At 37.7% G+C, this 20477-nt stretch overlaps 1 protein-coding gene across 4 annotated transcripts in view; it reads right to left on the bottom strand.

The window, feature by feature from the left end:
- asap2a (ArfGAP with SH3 domain, ankyrin repeat and PH domain 2a) overlaps positions 1–1931 on the bottom strand; it is an 89240-nt gene extending 87309 nt beyond the window's left edge. For 3 of the 4 annotated variants that reach the window (XM_017476886.3, XM_053682570.1, XM_053682571.1), the window contains exon 1: positions 1385–1930. In XM_017476886.3, coding sequence (XP_017332375.1) covers positions 1385–1510 — 126 coding nt within the window. In that variant the 5' untranslated portion in view covers positions 1511–1930. Of the gene's footprint in view, positions 1–1384 lie in introns of all 4 variants that reach the window. The other variant, XM_017476887.3, reaches the window with a different exon arrangement.
- Positions 1932–20477: the final 18546 nt, after the last annotated feature.

Raw genomic sequence — 20477 nt, 5'->3', positions numbered from 1 at the left:
CCAAGCCCTGCATCAGCCACAGCAGCTTTAATGCGCAGATTCTGATCTTAAAAAGCTGACAAAAGCTGGGGAGTGTACAAGCATCTGCACTGAAAGGCGTGTACTAGCAGACGAGAAGAGAGAAGTAGTGCTGTTCCTATCTTCTAACAGAAAATAACACCAGCTATAGCCAATCCAAGATCACTCATTTTGTGTTAAAGGAGGGACAGAGGGACATGTTCTGTGTAACATAATACAGAACAAGCACATTTAGAGTTGAGCTACTGGCGATATTTTAACTGCCGCATTGCCGCCTTACAGCTTCAGGGTCCCTGGTTCGATCCCGAGCCTGGGTTTCTGTCTGCGTGGAGTTTTACACGTTTCTGTTAGGTTCTCTTGTTTTCCCTTCCACCTCACATTGCTCCTAGGTGGGAAAGTGTGATAGAGTGTGTGTGTGTGTGTGTGTGCGCATGGTGCCCTGTGATGGACTGGTGGTCCAGTTCAGGGTGTGTCTCCAAATCACTCTCAATGTTCCCCTGACCAAGAGGAATGAATGAGGATTTTAACATGTACATGTGCAGGTGTTACAGCAGTCCAATCCTCAAGGGGCTCCAAAAAGTCCTAGTGGTGTCTCTGATATTAGGTGTAATATTAATGATTAATGAAGGCCAAGGCTTCCAATAACTATCCCTGCTTAAAAATAAATAAATAAATAAATAAGCAATAGAAAGCATCCATCCATTTTCCGTACCGCTTATCCAACACAAGGTCGCGGGGAGCCTGAAGCCTATCCAAGGGGACTCGGGGCACAAAGCGAGGGACTCCCAGGACAGGGTACCAACCCATCACAGGAGACAAATCCCACACATTCACAGACAATTTAGAGATGTCAATAAACCTACAACGTATGTCTTTGGACTGGGGGGGAGGAAATCGGATTACCAGGAGGAAACCCCCGAAGCGTGAGGAGACATGCAAACTCTGCAAACACAGGGCGGAGGCGGGAACTCTGGAGGTGAGAGGCAAATGTGCTTACAATAGAAACCATCACAGTAATTCTAATGGTTCCCATAATGGTCTAATACCATTAAAAGTCCGTAATGGTATCCACTAAACATAACCACCAAATCCACCAAGGCAAGAAATTCCCACAGAGACCCACAGGGACCATTACAGCTTCCATTAAAACCAATACAATTCCCATTATAACCATTACAAATTCTATGAGGGTTTCTATTGTTTGTTTTCAGCCGGGATGAGTCTCACCAACTGAGAACAGACTACACACTTGATTTCACTTATTTATCCTGAAGTTCTTGAATAACCCTGGCTGTGTCGGACACTGGTGTGTGTGTGTGTGTGTGTGTGTGTAGGAGTGTGTAGGAGTGTATCCGGATGAACTCACCTCCTCCAGAGCACTCACTGTGTTCCTACAGTGCACCATTCTCGTCGTGAAGTTCGAGGCCGTGGGCGATTTGTAATCTTCATTCGTCTCGGCTACAAACTCCGCCACTGTGATCTGGTCCGGCATTGTATATCCCTCTTTGTCTAAAAACCCCCGAGCTTAATCCCACAACCGCGCGTCTTGTTGTTGTTTTAATGCAGAAAGTCAGGAGGAGCGCTTATGAAATGGAGGGACGAGCGTCCCGGAGTGTGTTCATTGCTATATTATGTATATCGAGTGGAGAATGGGACACATCAATATCAATCTCTCTCTCTCTCTCTCAATCTCTCTCTCTCTCTCTCTCTCTCTCTTGTGGCTTTTCCGCGCTGTATGTCCTTCAAACTGTCGGTAGAAACCAAATCCGGCACGTTTCCTTCATTTATATCCGCCCGAAGTTGTCTTCCCGGCGCTGTGAACCACTCAGGAGTGCGCGGGTCGATGGCTGCACTTGCAGTCCGCCGCCGGTCAATTCAATGAACGCACAGAGAATTGACAAAAGTGAAGGTGGAAGCAATTCAATGGAAAAGCGCTGACCAATCACAAACTAGCACCGCCAGGTTCCAGCCAATCAGATTATAGGTAGGCGTGACCTCTTTTCCTACAACCGTAGGAGTGGGAGCGTCTTTTAAGGTGGAGACTAGTGAAGAAAATCCCTTTATATTCTGTTCAAGTGCTGCTCGCGGGTCCTACTGAGCCACGACATGATATTCGAAATGACAAATGTTTCTTGAGGAACAATAAAGACGCACAAAAGTACTTCTCACGATTGAGGGATGATCCCACTAGCAGGTGTGTGCGTGTGTAATCAGGTCTGAGTGTAAATAAGAACTGGAATAAAGTTGGTTTGACGTTCGATATTCGCGGATATGCGGAAATTAAGGGACCGTCTCTAAAGTTACATACGACATTGTTAAACACGTTTCTAACTTCAATAGCATTTGAAGGGAATGACTTACAGTACCAAAACCAACTGGAAAGTGTTCATCTGGGTGTCAGGTATGATGCACACCTTTTAGATTTTTGATATTCATTAAAATAAGCTATTAAATCACATGTAAATATTGCCATGTATTTCACTACTGAATGGGCCCATGCACAAAATATACCATGATTTAAAGCTTAATAGCATTTGAAGCGAATGATGTACATATATGTATATATGAATATATATATACACACACATATGTGTGTGTATGAATAGCATCTCACATAGCTTATTTTGATAAATATCAAAAATCTAAAAGGTGTGCATTATACTGACACCTAGATGAACACTTTACAGTTGGTTATATGACTGTAAGTCATTCGCTTCAAACGCTATTGAAGTTAGAAACGTGTTTAACAATGTCGTATACGTGTCGTATGTAACTTTAGAGACGGTCCCTTAATTTCCGCATATCCGAGAATATCGAACGTCAAACCAACTTTATTCCTGTTAAATACGATATGGAGGTCACGTGACATGGAGTGAGTTCATCTTGTTTTATTTTTTTGTAAAAAGCAGTTGGTGTAAATGGATATTTTACCCTTTTTTTGGAATCTGATTTATTCTCGTGTCAAAATGTCTGGGACTTCAGTCCTGAGCAATATAAATATGCAGATGCACTAGAAGTAAATGTGTCCATTTTCTAGTTCACCTAAGAAAATAAGTCACATACATTTCATGTTGAATGTATATGCATCCATCTATCCATCCATCCATCCATTTTCTATACTGCTTATCATACAGGGTCACAGGGAACCTGGAGCCTATCCAGGGGGCATGGGGTACACCTTGGACAGGGTGCCAATCCATTGCAGGGCACAATCACATTCACATTCCCACACCCATTCATACACTATGGACACTTTGGACATGCCAATCAACCTACCATGCATGTCTTTGGACTGGGGGAGGAAACCAGAGTACCCGGAGGAAACCCCGCAACATGGGGAAATAAATATATATGTGTATATATATATATATATATATATATATATATATATATATATATATGTATATGTATATGTATATATGTGTGTATATGTATATGTATATGTATATATGTGTGTGTGTATATATATATATATATATATATATATATATATATATATATATATATATATATATATATATATACACGAGTACTTGAGCATCATTTTGTCACGTTTTCTTTCTGATGTAGACACTTTTATCATTGCAGCATACATATCCTGGTGTATCTACTATGTGTACAATTTTACTAGAATTATTTATACACTCTTATAATTTTGTACTTCATCTGATTCAAAATCATGACCTAAGTGATCTTGTGTTTATGAATGAAAATTACTTTCTGTAGGTCTGTTTACGTGTGCCTATTTTCGTCATTCAGCGTGAATTCAATCCGATTGCGGATTCCGAACGTACTGTTTATATGTACTCTAAACACTGCTATCCGATATCAATATCCGTTTACATGTGCATTACATATATTCCGAACAAAACTTCTCTGTAAGCACAGAGCATCTGTCACCACATTCCACTGCACTGCACGTGTATACAAAGCATTTTTTAATCCAATTGAGAAAATAGTCAGATTCAAGCATTTACATGGCAATTTTTTTTCATATTCACCATATTATTTCAGATCTACACCACCCCTTTCAATCCAGTCAAAATGACATTCAGATCAAGCTCAATCGGATCGATTGAGGTGTTTACCTGGAGGCTTTTAAGCTATCAATCCGGTTAATAATGGATTATTTGGTTGCATATAAACGTACCTTATGTGATCTGATAAAATAAAAATAAAAACAAATAATACCAGGTGTAAATTCAAGTGTTGTTGCATGAATACATCATAAATAAGTGTAAAAATAAGGTATAATATACATATTAAGGAAGACGTGCATTTATATCCAGATAAAGTACAGAGATTAAAAACACCCTAATGTACAGTTATACATGAGTAACTAAGTAGTGCAAAAATGCAATGTCAATAAAGCACTACACCAACTCCCTATATATCTGATCAGGTTTTATCTGCTACAAAGACATTTTGAAAAAAAAAATTTCACAAATTGTATTTCATAGGCCATGAGAGAATACTACAGTATATTTAGTGTGTTTAACACATGCAGTTCCACTGTGATTCACTGTAGGAGTTATCAAGACAAGACTGCCTGCTGATGCAATACTTCATTCAGTCAGAAAAGAATATCTAGGAGGCATTTTTCTGTTTTCTTTGTTTTTTTTTCTTTTTGTGCATTAGCTCAGAGTGGTGTGAAGCAAGATAAGCTACTGGAATATGTGTTATAACAGCAGGGGCTAAAAGTTCTCCAATTTTAGTGTACGAGGCCTGATAGAGAAGTGAGCCGAGCATTACGGCCTCCTGCCTCCAGAACAAAAGACTAATTAAAATGATAATGAAACGAGAAGCACAATCTTGATTACAGCCCTCATCACAAAAGCAGGCCTTCCCAATTATAGCCAGACATATCATCATTAACATGACAGAGGGTCATTTCAAGTGAGAACTGCTATTCATGTAAATAATTTCAAACTAGTTTAAATGTTAAATTATTCTGTTACAGACTCTCCAGTTTGGATCATGCTAGTGCATAATGAAAGTGAGCCAGGCTATAAGTAGAGATTTAGTATGTCCCTGGTGGGCCATTTTTGTTTTTCTTGTCCGGGGAAAATCTGCTGGAGAAAAATCTCCACACTGACAGGGTGGGCACCAAACATGCTGCAGTGGCATTAGACCAAGATCTGTCTCAAATCAGTGTAGTGTCACCTACAAAGCTCCAACATGGATTCTCCTCAACCTGCAGCATATGAACAATCAAAAAGAAACCGAAAACCGTTGCACTTTTGTATAAAATGGTGCAGATCCCTGAGTGAAACATCTGCCATCCAGAGCACCATCTTTAGAGCTACTGCCAAATATGCCTATTTGTCTGTCACTGCCAAAAAGCTTCAAACCGCATCAGCAGGCTTCCCTGTCCAAGAGCCAAAAGAAATGAAAGCACAAACTGTATAGAATAGCATACATTGTGCAGCAGCTGCTTGTACTTCCCTGTCAATGAAAAGCTCAGTAAGGGAAGCAACTCTGAGTGCTGGAGTCAAATTTGGGGCTTCTTGTTTGCAGTTTCCTTTCCACGAAAAATATGCAAATTGAGTAGTCTTAAAGCAGCATGAGAAAGTATGAAGTTCACATACAACACAGTGAAGCAAAAATATAATGGTGAGAATATACAGTAGGGTCCACACGTCTGGGAGCAATAGTGAAAATGCTTCTATTTTTGCATTCTTTTCTAATTTAATACAGCAATTTTCATTACAAATGATATTATTTAGAGAAAATAAAATATACGATGAGGGGTTGTCTTTTATTTATTTTTTTTATTATTTATTTTTTTTTTTTATAAATGGCAACCCTTTATTTAATATTTTATGGAGTTACAGGCACTTCCAACTTGAATTTTTTTGCCTGTAGTTGGATTTTACAATATATAAACAACAGGATATAGATATTGGTTACCCATGAAGAGCCGGGTGGGGGGTGGGGCTGGGGTTGATTGTACTCTTTACTTTTCTGTATGTATGTGTGTGTATATGTATGTATGTGTATGTATATGTATGTATAACAACAAATGAGAATGGTATTGTATCTATGTGACAGGAAGTATGTTTTCTTTCTCAATAAGAATATTTCCGAAAAAAAAGCAAATGATATTATTGACAACAATTTGAGTGAAAAGTAGAATCTTTGAAATAGTTACATGAATTTCAGACTTTCTTAGTATTTGGTGTGCACTGGATTCCACACGTTTGTGTGAAACCTTATGATCTGTTTTAGATCAAGTCCATAGGTGTGTCACCTGAACACATGCTTCAATCAGGCTGTGCAGGATTTCACTGAGTTTTTTTTCCTCTGTGATTTGTGAAGCCAGAAATGCTTGAATTTGTTGCAACTTGCAGAGATTTTTTCTTTTCTTTTCAGAAAACTACTTGAATTGGCGAAATTGCAATTGCATGAAATTGTTTTGCACGGTGTTTCACAGTGATGTCTGTCTCTGAGTTGTTATGAATATTGTGGAATATTGTTTGCTTGATTTTGTATTCATTTCTGCGATTGCAAATCCGTGAAATCCTGGAGGGACTGTTCAATCTGACCTTTTGTACAAAGCAGTTAACAAGGTCAATATCACAAACTTGCTTACATTTAAACAGGGACCTAGAAATAGTGCAGAATCTTGAATATTATATATTCAGCATGTTCAACATTTACTGTCTTCGATTTTAAATATTTAAACATTCTAAAACTGTTTGTTTATTTCACAATTTTAAATGAAATAAAATATATATCCCAGATTTTCAATGTCGTGTCAGACTTTTGGACCCCACTGCATGTCTTGTCTTGTAGTGTAGTAGTGATATTCTGGACATCATTTTTTTTTATACATATATATATATATATATATATATATATATATATATATATATATATATATATATATATGAAAGCCTACATGCTAAAACAATCATTATAGGACATATGCCAGGGCATTTGCAGTAGATTCTTCCATTCGATTTCCAATAGATTTCTTCCAGCATCGTTAGTGAGGTAGCAGAGTTTAAAACAGTACAACACAAATTATCTCGTATTAGCCAGTTTCCCCTTTGCAGACAAAACATCCTTCCACAGTGGAGTGGAGTTAAGCAAAAATTCCCATACGAAAAAAAAAACAACTAGTTACAGAAGTAGCCATAACAGTTACTTGGAAGGCACAAAAAGGAAACCCATTTTTAAACCAGACTTTTTTTCTTTTATTTTTAACCACAGTATTACAATGTCTATAGATGGCAGTATACTGAGCAGACAAGATGTCATGCAGTTTTACATCATAGTACCCTTTTTATTACTTTGTGCTTCTATGATTAATTATTCTCTCATACCAGCGATTATTAAAATTGGTTGGCACATGAATAGTTCATTGGTTCTGGACTGGTTCTGAACGGGGGTTAAAGGTTCTTCGTAGACGCCTACAACAGAATGTGGCCCTATCACAGAGGCCTCCAAGTAGAACCCCATTAGGAAGCCAAGATCATTTATCACTATCCAAAGAATCCTTAAGACAGGGGTTCTTCTTGTGTAAAAGAAGTTCCCCTTATGCCTTTAGGGGAAAAGGACATACATGTCACATGTGAACATTAGCATTACGTGTTTAATATGTGATCACGTGTGGAAAAACACAAGAAGGTGCATTACACCATGTTATGCACTGAAACGTCACATGTGATGTCATAAATATTTTTGAAAATGAAATATTTTCATGTGGGGGGAAAAAAAACAACGCACTGCATGTGAAACATCACTCATGGAAAGCAATGATTCATATGTTAAACAAAATCACGGTAAAATAAACACACGTGCACGACATGTGAACAATCACATTTGAATATAATTTTTAAAAAATCGTATGTGAAAATAAATACACAGGCGTTATATGTACGTGGAAAAACCTTTCGAAAAATCAAATGATGTGACAACAATCGATGTGGAAATAAAAAACGTGCTGCATGTGAAAAATGTGTAAAAACCCACGTGTAAATTTCACATTTGAATCATGTGATCATTTGGCCTTTCCGTAAGGATCAGGACAACACAGATTAATATAATATACATAATCTGACTGGTTACATAGCAGGCACAATAGGCAAGTGTGTACTGTCGTATTTATTTACTCAAGTCAATAACAATAATAGACTTTGCAAAAATCAATAAATATATATTGTACGTATTGTATGTATATGTTGGTATTGTATATATACAGTACTGTGCAAAAGACTTAGGCACATGCAAAGAAATACTCTAGAATGAAGATGCCTTTAAAAATAATGAAATTAAATATTTCTCCATTACAAAATACTATAAAGAACAGCAAACAGTAATAAATGAAACAAAGGCAGTATTTGGTGTAATGACCCTTTGCTTAAAAAAAAAGTAGTCTCAGGTAGAATTAACGCAGTTTTATAAGGAAATGAGCTGTACGTTTTTTTTTATTTTGACCGTCTTTTTATTTTTACAGAAAACCCTTCATTATGTTTTTTGTCTGAAAAGAGTCTCTTACCACTTAATCTGCTGCTTTCTTTACTGACATACAAACATTTTTCTGTAACATTTAATTTTGTCCTGGAAAACTAATGTTTGGGAATCTAAAATGTTTTTTTGTACTGACTCGATAATGTAGAAGTGATGAAATAAAAAAAAATCTATAACAAAGTTTGTACAAAAAAAAAAAAAAAAAAAATAGGGTGCCTAAAACTTTTGTACAGTGCTGTATATACAAAAGATTATACAAACACTAAAATCTTTAGAACAACTCTACTGTACTGGATTATGATAATGTAAACTCTTTTTAATAGTCCTGTGTGTACATGTAAAGTGACTTGTGCATGAGGATTGGGTAAATAGTATGCCTGTCTTGTAACGTGACCGAGTGAGTGCAATGGGTAGATTATGTAGAGTGAGCAGACATAAGTGAAATGAAATGAAATAGCTATCAGGCAGATCTGTTTAAGAGTCTAATGGCCTGTCTAATGGGAAGTAAATGTTTGTGAATCTGGTAGACCTGGTCTGGATGCTCTGTAGCCTTCTTCCAGATGGGAGGACTGCGAACAGTCCATGGGAGGGGTGAGAGGGATCACTCTTGATGCTGCAGGCTGTCTGTGGTGTAGATGTCCTCGATGACAGCAAAATATGACCCAGTTAGGTTAGGTTCAACTTTATTGTCATTGTAAGAGTACGAGTACAAAGACAAAGAAATGCAGTTAGCATTGAACCAGTAGTGCAAATAGAAAATATCCATCCATCCATCTTCAACCGTTTACTCCTTTTCAGGGTCACAGGAAACCTGGAGCCTATCCCAGGGACCATCGGGCACAAGGCGGGGTACACCCTCGACAGGGTGCCAATCCATCACAGGGCACAATCACTCACACACCCATTCATATACTACGGACACTTTAGACACGCCAATCAGCCTACCATGCATGTCTTTGGACTGGGGGAGGAAACCAGAGTACCCGGAAGAAACCCCTGCAGCACGGGGAGAACATGCAAACTCCGCAAACACACAGTGCCACGGGAATCGAACCTGGCGGTGTGAGGCGAATGTGCTAACCACTAAGCCACCGTGCGCCCCAAATAGAAAATATGTTTAGTGAAATAAATAAGGTTATGGTGCAATAAGTTGAGATAACAGTGTACAGGTAAAGGTAAAGAGTATGAGGCATACCAGTAATGCAAATAGCAAATAAGAATTATGGTGCAATTAGTTGAGATAAACAGAATACAAGTAGAGTTGAGGCATATAATTTGGTACAGTAGATACTGTACAATGGATTACAGTAAATGCAGATATAGCAATAATATGCGTATAACAACTTGATGTAAATAATTGTAGTAATGGCAGATAATTGCAGATAATAGCAGTATGTACAATACAGCATAGTATGGTGCCTAATCTTGATGTTTAGTTATTAGGTGGAGGCTGGCACTTAAATCTTAAGGGCTGAGTTTAGCATTAGTACAGCTGAAGGGAAAAGCTGTTTATGAGTCCTTTTGTGTGACAACGCAGACATCTGTGGCGTGTTCCTGATGGGAGACGTACAATCTGTCCATGCTGAGGATGTGAGGTGTCCTTGATAATACCTCTTGCTCTCCAGAAGAAAGGATTTTGATAAATGTTCGTAATGTTGGGCAACTGTGTTCCAATGATGTGTTGGGTAGTTTTGACTAAATGGTAAATGGTCTGCACTTATATGGCACTTTTTTAACATTAGCAGTTCCAAAGCACTTTACACTGTCTCATTCACCCATTCACACACGCACCAATAGTAGCACAGCTGCCATGTAAGGCGCTAGCTTGCCATCGGGAGCAACATGGAGTTCAGTGTCTTGTCCAAGGACACTTCGGCATGTGGAGTCAGGTGGGCCAGGAATCGAAATCCAACCCTACGATTAATGGACAACCCTCTCTACCACCTGAGCCACAGCCGCCCGTTGCAGTGATGGCATGAGTAGTCTTCTCCTCTCGCTGCAGTGCTTTTCTGTCTGAGACAGAGCACTTTCATTACCAGACCGTGATTCTACCATTCAGGATGCTCTTATTGAAGCCATGAGAGGTTTTATTCCCTACACTTTCTACCCACAGGACCCAAAGCATCTATCAAAAGACTGACTGCCTTTGGCTTTCAGTGCAAAACATAGATATACTGGAGTAATTTTGCATGGAAGGAATTTCTTGTTCAGTTTCTTTCGTATCTACCTGCAATGCTGCATGAATATATGTTCGTATAGTCGCATTGATTTTCATGTTTCATTAATGAGATCTAACTTGAGTAAGACTGTTTTTAGTTATAGAGCCCCATCATCATGCGATGATGTTATTTGTTAGGTCCTGTGTCCAGGGTTGGGAAGTAATGAACTACATGCACTCCTGTTATAGTACCTGATTCAGTGTATGGTTCAGTGTAACAGTACTGTTCCAAGTAAAATAAAACTTATAGTGCTTTTGCTTGAAAAACTGCATTATATTATTCCTCCCCAGACCACCAGTAGGCACCCTCATAGTTCCATTTCCTTCCTTGATTGTTCTCACCTGTTTTATGTTTAGCCAATTAGTTCTCTATTGAATTTCTGTATTTTCCCCTCCTTAGTTGTAGAGCATTGCTTGTGCTGCATAGTTCACTTAGCTTGTTTTCTGAGATGTTTTGTTATTCCAGAAATATGCACTTGCATCCAACGGGTTTAAACAAAATAGTGATTTAATTCGAGAAAAATGCAAGCTATTAATAGATGGTAATTTGCACAAATTCAATTTCAAGACGAGTCAAAATAAAGTAGTTTCCTGTCGGAACTACATTTTATGCACCAAATGCTTAGTCAGCAATGTCTGAGACAGTGGAGTCAGATGAGCATCCGTGCCTCATTTAATCAGGTAGCTTGATTTTTAATGTTTCAAAGGCAATAGCGTAATACTGAACCTGTATAAATATGGGCATTTCACATCTCAACAACGTAGCTGAGTAAGCTTCACTAGCTAGCCAGATATGTCGATGTTTTATAGTATGAAATCTCTATTAAACTTAAAACATCACTTGAGGGTTTGGTAGTGATTGCCTATTGTGTTAAATATACCTATGTGCTGTTCAGGCTTTAGGTATCACGCAGGACAATGTGTCAAGGGCTAGATAGCTAACTATGTAGCAAGAAACATGTATGAATAACATGAGCTAGCTAGCTAACTAGTGAACTCTCTGCTACTGAAACCCCAACAGCATTTGGCTAGGTTAACTAGCCAGCTAATGTTACTTGTCTTTATATACTGTTGATATTCGAGGTGGTGTTCACTTCAGCAAAGCTCATTTGGTTGTGTCGTGGAAACAATCTTTCCAGCCTAAGTTAAAAAAAAAAAAAACTTCAGAGACTGATGCCAAAAACTAATCAAACTTTATTGAAACGATAAAGTGAGACAGTCTGCAGAAAGTCTGAATTATACACACGCATACATGTCTTTATATACTTTTCTGAAACAGTAACTTCATCTGTAGGTGGGGTATTAATCACTTCTTTCTAAAAACAAGCCCATCTCCATCGCCTTAATTAATTATTCATGTATATATGATATCTTACATTTGTGGCGCATGCGCTGTCAGTTTTTTTGAAAGGTTTTATCAGGACACAGTTCATCTGCCCCACCATACACCCTTATACCTTAATGATTTTCTGGCTTTAGTCCCAGCCTGATTCTCTTCTCCTGGAAGTCTTATCTTTTACTTTGACACTGGTTTGCAAGCTTAAAGGGCTTTGACTGGAAACACAGTTTCAGTGAATGTCTAATTGCTAATTTATTGCCATAGAGTGAAGCTGCTGTAGACAAAACACACGGTTCTTCTAATTCAATTTACAGAGGTATAGAAAAACACCTGCTGTGCAGTAAAACATAGAAGTCTTCTAGCTCAGTACACACTTAGAATATAACTTGTTTAAATGGTTTTAGATTATGCTTCTAAATATTGATATATATATATATATATATATATATATATATATATATATATATATATATATATATATATATATATATACAGTATCTCACAAAAAGTGAGTACACCCCTTACATTTTTGTAAATATTTGATTATATCTTTTCATGTGACAACACTGAAGAAATGACACTTTGTTACAATGTAAAGTAGTGAGTGTACAGCTTGTGTAACAGTGTAAATAGCTGAGGGTGAAGGTGATGGACTGGCCAAGCATGTCTCCAGACCTAAACCCTATTGAGCATCTGTGGGGCATCCTCAAATGGAAGGTGGAGGAGCACAAGATCTCTAACATCCACCAGCTCCGTGATGTCGTCATTGAGGAGTGGAAGAGGACTCCAGTGGCAACCTGTGAAGCTCTGGTGAACTCCATGCCCAAGAGGGTTAAGGCAGTGCTGGAAAATAATGGTGGCCACACAAAATATTGACACTTTGGGCCCAATTTGGACATTTTCACTTAGGGGTGTACTTACTTTTGTTGCCAGCGGTTTAGACATTAATGGCTGTGTGTTGAGTTATTTTGAGGGGACAGCAAATTTACACTGTTATACAAGCTGTACACTCACTACTTTACATTGTAGCAAAGTGTCATTTCTTCAGTGTTGTCACATGAAAAGGTATAATCAAATATTTACAAAAATGTGAGGGGTGTACTCACTTTTGTGAGATACTGTATGTATGCTCGGATATAGAACATTTTCAGATTATTTGTGTCAGTTGTAGACATGTAAAGACATACTTTGAAAAGTAATTACTAAATTAGTGTTTCACCAGACGACTTATTTGCTCTTTCTTTTATTTTTACTCAAGTGATCACTACAGCATTTAACCATTCCCAACAATTTCTTTTAACCAGAGGCCAAGAAATAAAATTTGCGTCTGTTTTGGGATTGCCCGTGGTTAGAAAGTAGACACTCAAGGCTTTAAGAATTTGCAATTTTTCATGAATTTTTATTTTTTTTACCTAGCCTGCTAGGCTGGGTTGGATTATCCAATGGGCATTCCCAGGGGCCTATGCGCACTTGGGGCCCAATTGAGGGGAAGAATTTTTTTTTTTTTTTTTTTTTACATTGCCGGAAATGAAGGGCAATGTCTGATTGGGCCACACAAGATTTTTTAAAAAATCCCACCACTTACCATCTACAGTGGTGTAGGCCGTACGGAGTAGCTTTTGATGCGTTCGACCAGAGTTCCAATCCGCCTTTTCCCGAACTCGCTCTTCTCCTTTTTCCCCATCACATATTAGATTGGAAAGGCATTCATTCTCAATAAAAATTAAGAAAATATTTGTAAAGTGGAAATAAAGTGCCTAACGACTGTTTAATAATAGCGTTTATCGGTTCGGGGTAGGTGTAGGGAGGGCTTTATTTTTCCAATAAGGTGGCACCCATTTAATAATTTTAATAAATATAGTCATCTACACTCTGTTATTACTGCATCCTGTTAATGTACAACGATACTGACGTGCAAATAGTATCTGCCACTATTTATAAGTATTAATAGTGTCTAACAACTATTTGCACTTATTGCAAAGAACTGCTACATTTATATAGTGTATATAGAATATATCACTAGTTATTTTCACTTAGTGTAAATAGCATATTGTTAAGAAAATGCTGCTATTGTCACTTAGTGCACAAAGCCTTCAGATAATGACACCATGTATAACCAATAAAAAGCACGGGGGTGGGGGGCAGGGGGCTACAAGACATTGTGCCCAGGAGCCTCTAAACTCTTAATCCGGGCCTGCTACTAGGTTTCAGTGTTATCATTTTGTTGTGGCAGTTGTAGCTATACTGTGTTTTACTATAAAAATAAAAATAAAACTTCAGTGCTGTTCGTTTGATCTCTGAACCAGTGTTATTGTGGAGAGATTTGAATAGTTTGGCCAGCATGGGGCTCGCACCCTTCTCCTTCCTATTGCTCTGCTCAACAGTTGCTAACCATAGAGTCATAATACTCTACATACAGAAACCCAACAGTGTCCTGACCAATCTTATAACAAAATTGCGGCGATAAAATAATTCATTTGGCTATACTGATTGAAAATGTCTGACAAGTAAATTTCCTACTGTGAGAAAGGGTTTAAACCTGTGCAGTTAAAGTGTGCAGCCAATTTGACTTAGAACTATAAGAACTATAACAACTTTAAATAACTGCGTTGTCGTGTTTAAACAATTCCGGACCCTATGGTTATGCTTTATGAGCCACACTTTGAGAATCGTGGCCTTAAGAATCCCTTGGTCTAAGTGTGTATGAGGGTTAAAAAACAAAAAGAAAAAAAAGGCAATGGTAAGGAAATCTGAAATAGTTATTTTTATTATGCTATGTATAGAAAACATCCTTATTCCAAAGTCTGGTGTGTGTCATAATATGAAGATGTTTAAAACTTAAAATATGGCCTACATATTAAAAACAAATCTCAGACATATAAAAAAGAGATTATTGTGTTTCTGCATTGTTGGCTTTTTTTTATTGTTATTTGTTTTTGTTTGGGGTTTTTTAGCATAGAGCAATACCGGTAAAATTGGATTTTAAAAATCTCCCACTGGTTTCATCAACATTATATATAGCAATCCTCTGCATCGTTAGATTTCATTTCAGATCATCTTGATAGGAAATAGGAAATCAGATCCTGTTATATTCCAGAAATACATCTTTTGTCATGTTCTATCCCTACCTGCAGGTTATATGGGATGTGTCAAGGATTTTCCTAAGCCAATGTCTTTACTAAATGAGCTTCACAGCTTTAGAAATAATCAGGAAACAATGTATTGACTGATTTAGCTGCAGAAGCTGCAGAATTCTTACTACAGCAAACCCCACAGGTACATAGAGTATATTACCAGAGTGGACTCAGTAATGCATACAGAAGCTAAAAGCTCAAATCAATGGCACTCAATCACAATGTGAGCTTTGGTGGTTTTAATTGGATTGTTTCGGAAATCTCACTGTCAGTAGCATGTTGCAGTAAGTATAAACAGAATGCACGTCGTCACCTTCATTGGAAGCAAAATATTTGAGATGACTTTATTGTTTCATGCAGTTCTAACAAATATTAGTAGTGTAAATAAACTGCTGAGTCATTAAAATATGTCAAGAAGCAGACAGGCAAGTGCAATGCAGCAAACAAAGGAGATAGACCAGTGGTTCTCAAAGTGGGGTCTGGGGACCAGGGGTCTTTAAATTGTTTACACTAAACAAATGGAAACATATTTACAGTAAAGTACTGTAATATCTTACATAGCATAAAAATAACACTTAATCCAGTACATTTGCTCGCTATTTTTAAGATAGAGACTTACAACTCATGCAGGATACGACTGAGCAGTTTGGCATTGCTGGGATTTGAACACAATGCACTAGGATTTGACTTTCTGCAATGTAACTCAAAGCCTTAGCCACTGAGCTACCACAACTAACTTGACTAGCGTGCATTGATTCAATGCAATCTTTTAGTGCAAGTTGTAGTGCAGCGGTAGTACACATCAAAATTTGTTTAATGTCTATATCCGGTTTGCACCCGTATTCCGAGTGGCCTGAGTTTCCATTCCTAAATACCTAGCCTACAGCTAAGCATCTGTTAGCACCCAAAATTCCTTGCGGACTGAGAATGCGCATATATCTCCTTTCAGTGGATTTTCTGAATAAGGAGTTTACATGCGACACATTTCCGATTAAAACAGGAATGTTCCAGGGGTGGGAATCAGAACTTGGGGAATCAGTATATTATCTTAATCTGAATCGGTCAATCGGATTGTGGCGTTGACTACATCAGGGGTTCCCAAACTTTTCCAGGGCAAGGCCCCCCAAATGGCATTAACAAAATTAACCGAGGCCCCCCTTTTGCAAGATGTCTTTAAAACATTAGAAATACAGACTTCTGAATATATCCCCCTTTTTTATTAATAATTAAATCTTACATCTTTACATTACAATACATTAGGAATTGATTGTGTTTGTTGTTGTCTGAGAGTGAGAAAGAGAAAACATACTAGAGGGAGGGATGGGCATACCAAATTGTTGAGGCCCCCTGGGTGCCCCCTGGCGGCCCCCAAGGGGGCCCCCACTTTGAAAACCACTGGATTACATGACTCGATACTAATTATAATATTGCCAAATTCATTGTAAGCTAGCTGAGCTAGTGCAGAAGGTTGTTGATTCAAATCCCAGTACTACCAAACTGCTAAAATTGGGTCCTTGCGCAAGACCTTCAGCTCGACTGTACCCTGTATCGATTGTAAGCTGCAATCTTAAAAAGCATCAAGCAAATGCACTGGATTATGTGTTATTTTATACTAAGATATTACAGCACTTGACAGCTTTTTTTTAATTGTAGAACGTTTACAGTACTTTATTAGTAACCCTGTTGCCAGTAAATGAATATAAGCAGTGCATGCTTCTTTCATTAGCAATCAGTTCGACTAAACTTGTAACCAAAGAAAATGCCCCCTACTCAGAAACTCGGAAGTTCAGTGAGTGGCATCAAAACAACAACAACAACAACAACAACAACAACAACAACAGTAAACAAAGCAGCACTTCTTTACTTTTAAATGAGTTGAATGCAGCATAGGGGTTTTGAGTGGAGGTCATGTGATGAGGTTGTTAGCTGAGGATCATGGGAATTGTAGTGAAACATTGCGAGCTGGAGATGGTAGCGACACAATGATTGCCATAAATAAATAAAAAAAATGTATACTTGCAGTATACACTTATCATTATGCTTTATTAGCTTTAAAAGTTGGAGGTAGAAATACTTTTTATAGACTACTCATTAAATTACATATAGTAAGGTGGGATAATGAAGTAATTTTCAGGCAAAACTTAGTAACACAGCAAAAAGAAACGATTTCATATCCATTTCATATTAAAGATCAAGTGATGCAAAATGTCCTCCAGTTTTGTTCATATCAGACAAAGTGGCTCTCTCTCTCTCTTTCTCTCTCTCTCTCCTCTCTCTCTCTCTCTCTCTTTCTCTCTCTCTCTCTCTCTCACTCTCTCTCTCTCTCTCTCTCTCTCTCTCTCTCTCTCTCTCTGTAGGTTCATCAGGTTCCGTGAATGTAAATATCCCACAGGGAACATGATTCCGGCTCCCACGAGAGGAACTGCTCCAAGGAAGGTACTTTAATTTCATGTAACCGAGGCAACCCCTAAACATGGTGGGAAGTAAAATCTGTCCTTCATTTTGATTTAATTATAGTTCATTGTTAGTACTACCTCGCTGCAATAAAAACCCAATTATTTGTTGCTATAACAATATGTTCACCTTTTCAGCAATCATTGATTCATTTCACATCCCAGTGCGGCGTTTTCATCATCTTTAGTGATGAACAAATATATGCACTGATACACAACTGAACACTGCAACAGCTAATTCCACACTAGGGATTTTTCTGGGTGACGGAGAGAGAATATGTAATTGGATCTTTTATTGCTGCCTTGTTAAGAGTTTGATTAAAAGAGGGAAGCTTAGTGCTAAAAGTGAAGAGAACTCTTCTAAATGTGTAATACAGTGCGGGAAATAAGTATTGGACGTGTCAACATTTATTTCATTTATTTTATGAGAGGTTTCTTGTATGAAACCTTGGCAACGAAAAGCCTTTTTATAGACCATCAATTTACTAACCCAGCTGATATTCATTTGCACAGATTGGTGGTATAATTACTTACGGATTTCAGCTGGTTCCTTGCCTTACCTTGCCTTGGAGAACTGATTTTTCTTAGTGTGTTCAATACTTTTTTCCTGTGTCATTCCACTTTATTGCACATAACTTTATTTATGGACTTTAATGTTGTGAATGCTTTATATTTGCGGACTTCTTGAGTTAATACTGATGTCTGGTGAAAATTTCATAAGAATAGCCTCATAGGAAATATATTTACTGAAAAAAAATGTTGAGGTGTCCAAAACTTATCTCCCCCACTGTATGCAAGCAGTCAAAATAGATGTATCGAGTTAATTATTGGAAGGTGATCTGTAAACAAACAAACAAACAAATATACACAGTAGGGTCCAAAGGTCTGAGAGCACTAGTGAAAATGCTTCTATTTTGCAGTCTTCTCTAATTTAATACATCAATTTTTGTTACAAATCATACTGACAATAACTTGAGTGAGAAGTAGAATCTTTGAAATATTTACATGAATTTCAGAGTTTCTTAGTATTTGGTATGTCCCCTTTTTGCTTTAAAGACAGTGTGCACTCAAGCTGGCATGGACTCCACAAGTTTGAGCTCCATTTTGGATCCATTTTTGTCCACTTGTGATGCATTTTAGATCAAATCCACTGGAGTGTCATCTGAACACATGCTTCAATAGAAGAGATTAGTCGTGAGGAAAATCTGACCTTTTGTACAAAGCAGTTAACCTGGTCATTATCACATATTTGCTTACATATAAAATAGGGACCTAGAAAAAGTGCAGAATTTTGAATACTAAATATTCAAGAAATTGAACACTTAACTTCAAGTGTAAAAACTCGTTTATTTCCAATTTTAAATGAATTTGTATTTTGTTTTGGACCCCACTGTATTTTATAGATGGATAGATAGATAATTTATTTGTCCTCAAAGAGGAAATTAGTTTGCACCGTGGGGGCGTAGAAAAACATAAACACAACGCCATACATATAAACCACCATAAACAATCACAGGAATAGAGGGGAGAAGGGGACAAAAAGAAAACATCAGGATCATACAACAAATGCCCGAGCATAAGATGGCATCACAATCGCTGATTACCTATGTGTTTAACACTCATATAACCATAGGAACAAAACTCCTACCATAGCTGGCCTTTCTGCACATGGGTAGTCTATATCTGCGGCCAGAAGGAAAGGGGTTTAAATATTGATAAAGTGGGTGGTCTGGATCATTTAAAATGTTATGTGCCTTCTGGAGCGTATATGAAATGACACAGTCCGATAAATTGGGGGTGGGAATACCAATAATATTTCTCGCTAAATTAGTTATCTTCAAGAGTTTGTTCTTATTGGTAACTGTTAGCATATAGAACAAACAAATGGCACCATACATAAGAACTGGCTCAATAATACTTCGATTCAGAAGAAGAAGCAGACTAGGCTGAACAGACGGATATTTAAGTTAACGAATAACTGTAAGTCTCTGTTGACAGCACTTGTAAATACCTAGAGTGTGCTGATTGAAGTTGAGATGTTTATCCAATGTAATACCCAGATATCTGAAATGCTCCACCCTTTCAACCATCGCTCCATTAATGATAATACTGGAAGGATGGGTCAGTTTTTTTGGAAGAGCTAAAAACCAGTTCCTTAGTCTTTGCGATATTAAGGTGGAGAAAGTTATCATCACACCATGTACCAAAATGTGCTATGGAGCGTTGATAGTCCAAAAAAGAATCACTGTCCTTATTAAGCAATGCAAGAATTGCAGTATCATCTGCATATTTAAAGTAATGAGTGGTGGTGACTGGACTCTGACAGTCATTTGTATAGAGAATATAAAGAAGTGGACTAAGTGCACACCCCTGAGGGGCGCCAGTGTTCAGAACAATAATAGGCGATAATGCATTGTCCACCTTTACCACTTGTGGTCTTTTAGACAGGAAATTCTAAATCCAGTCTACTAGTGGTGATGGAAATCGCAGACACTGTAGTTTCTTGATTACCTGATGACGCTGAATTGAGTTAAAGGCGGAGCTAAAGTCAATGAAAAGAAGTCTGGCATAGTTTCCTGGAATATCCAGGTATTGAAGAAGACAGTTCAAGAGACAAACCACTGCATCCTCTGTACCTCTCTTCCACTTATATGCAAATTGGAGGCAATCCAAAAAGGGTGAAACGTATGGAAGCATAATGGTTTGAGCCATTTTCTCAAAACATTTCATTATGATCGAAGTTAATTACAATTATTACAGTTGTAACGACACGTGAGCCCTGACAGATTATGGCTCTGTTCTATATGCTGAAGATGATGATTATATAATGATTATATGTT

Source organism: Ictalurus punctatus, chromosome 9, assembly GCF_001660625.3.
Source record: "Ictalurus punctatus breed USDA103 chromosome 9, Coco_2.0, whole genome shotgun sequence".
NCBI lineage: Eukaryota > Metazoa > Chordata > Actinopteri > Siluriformes > Ictaluridae > Ictalurus > Ictalurus punctatus.
The sequence above is the reverse complement of the archived record's forward strand: the minus strand, read 5'-3'. Positions and strand labels throughout refer to the sequence as shown.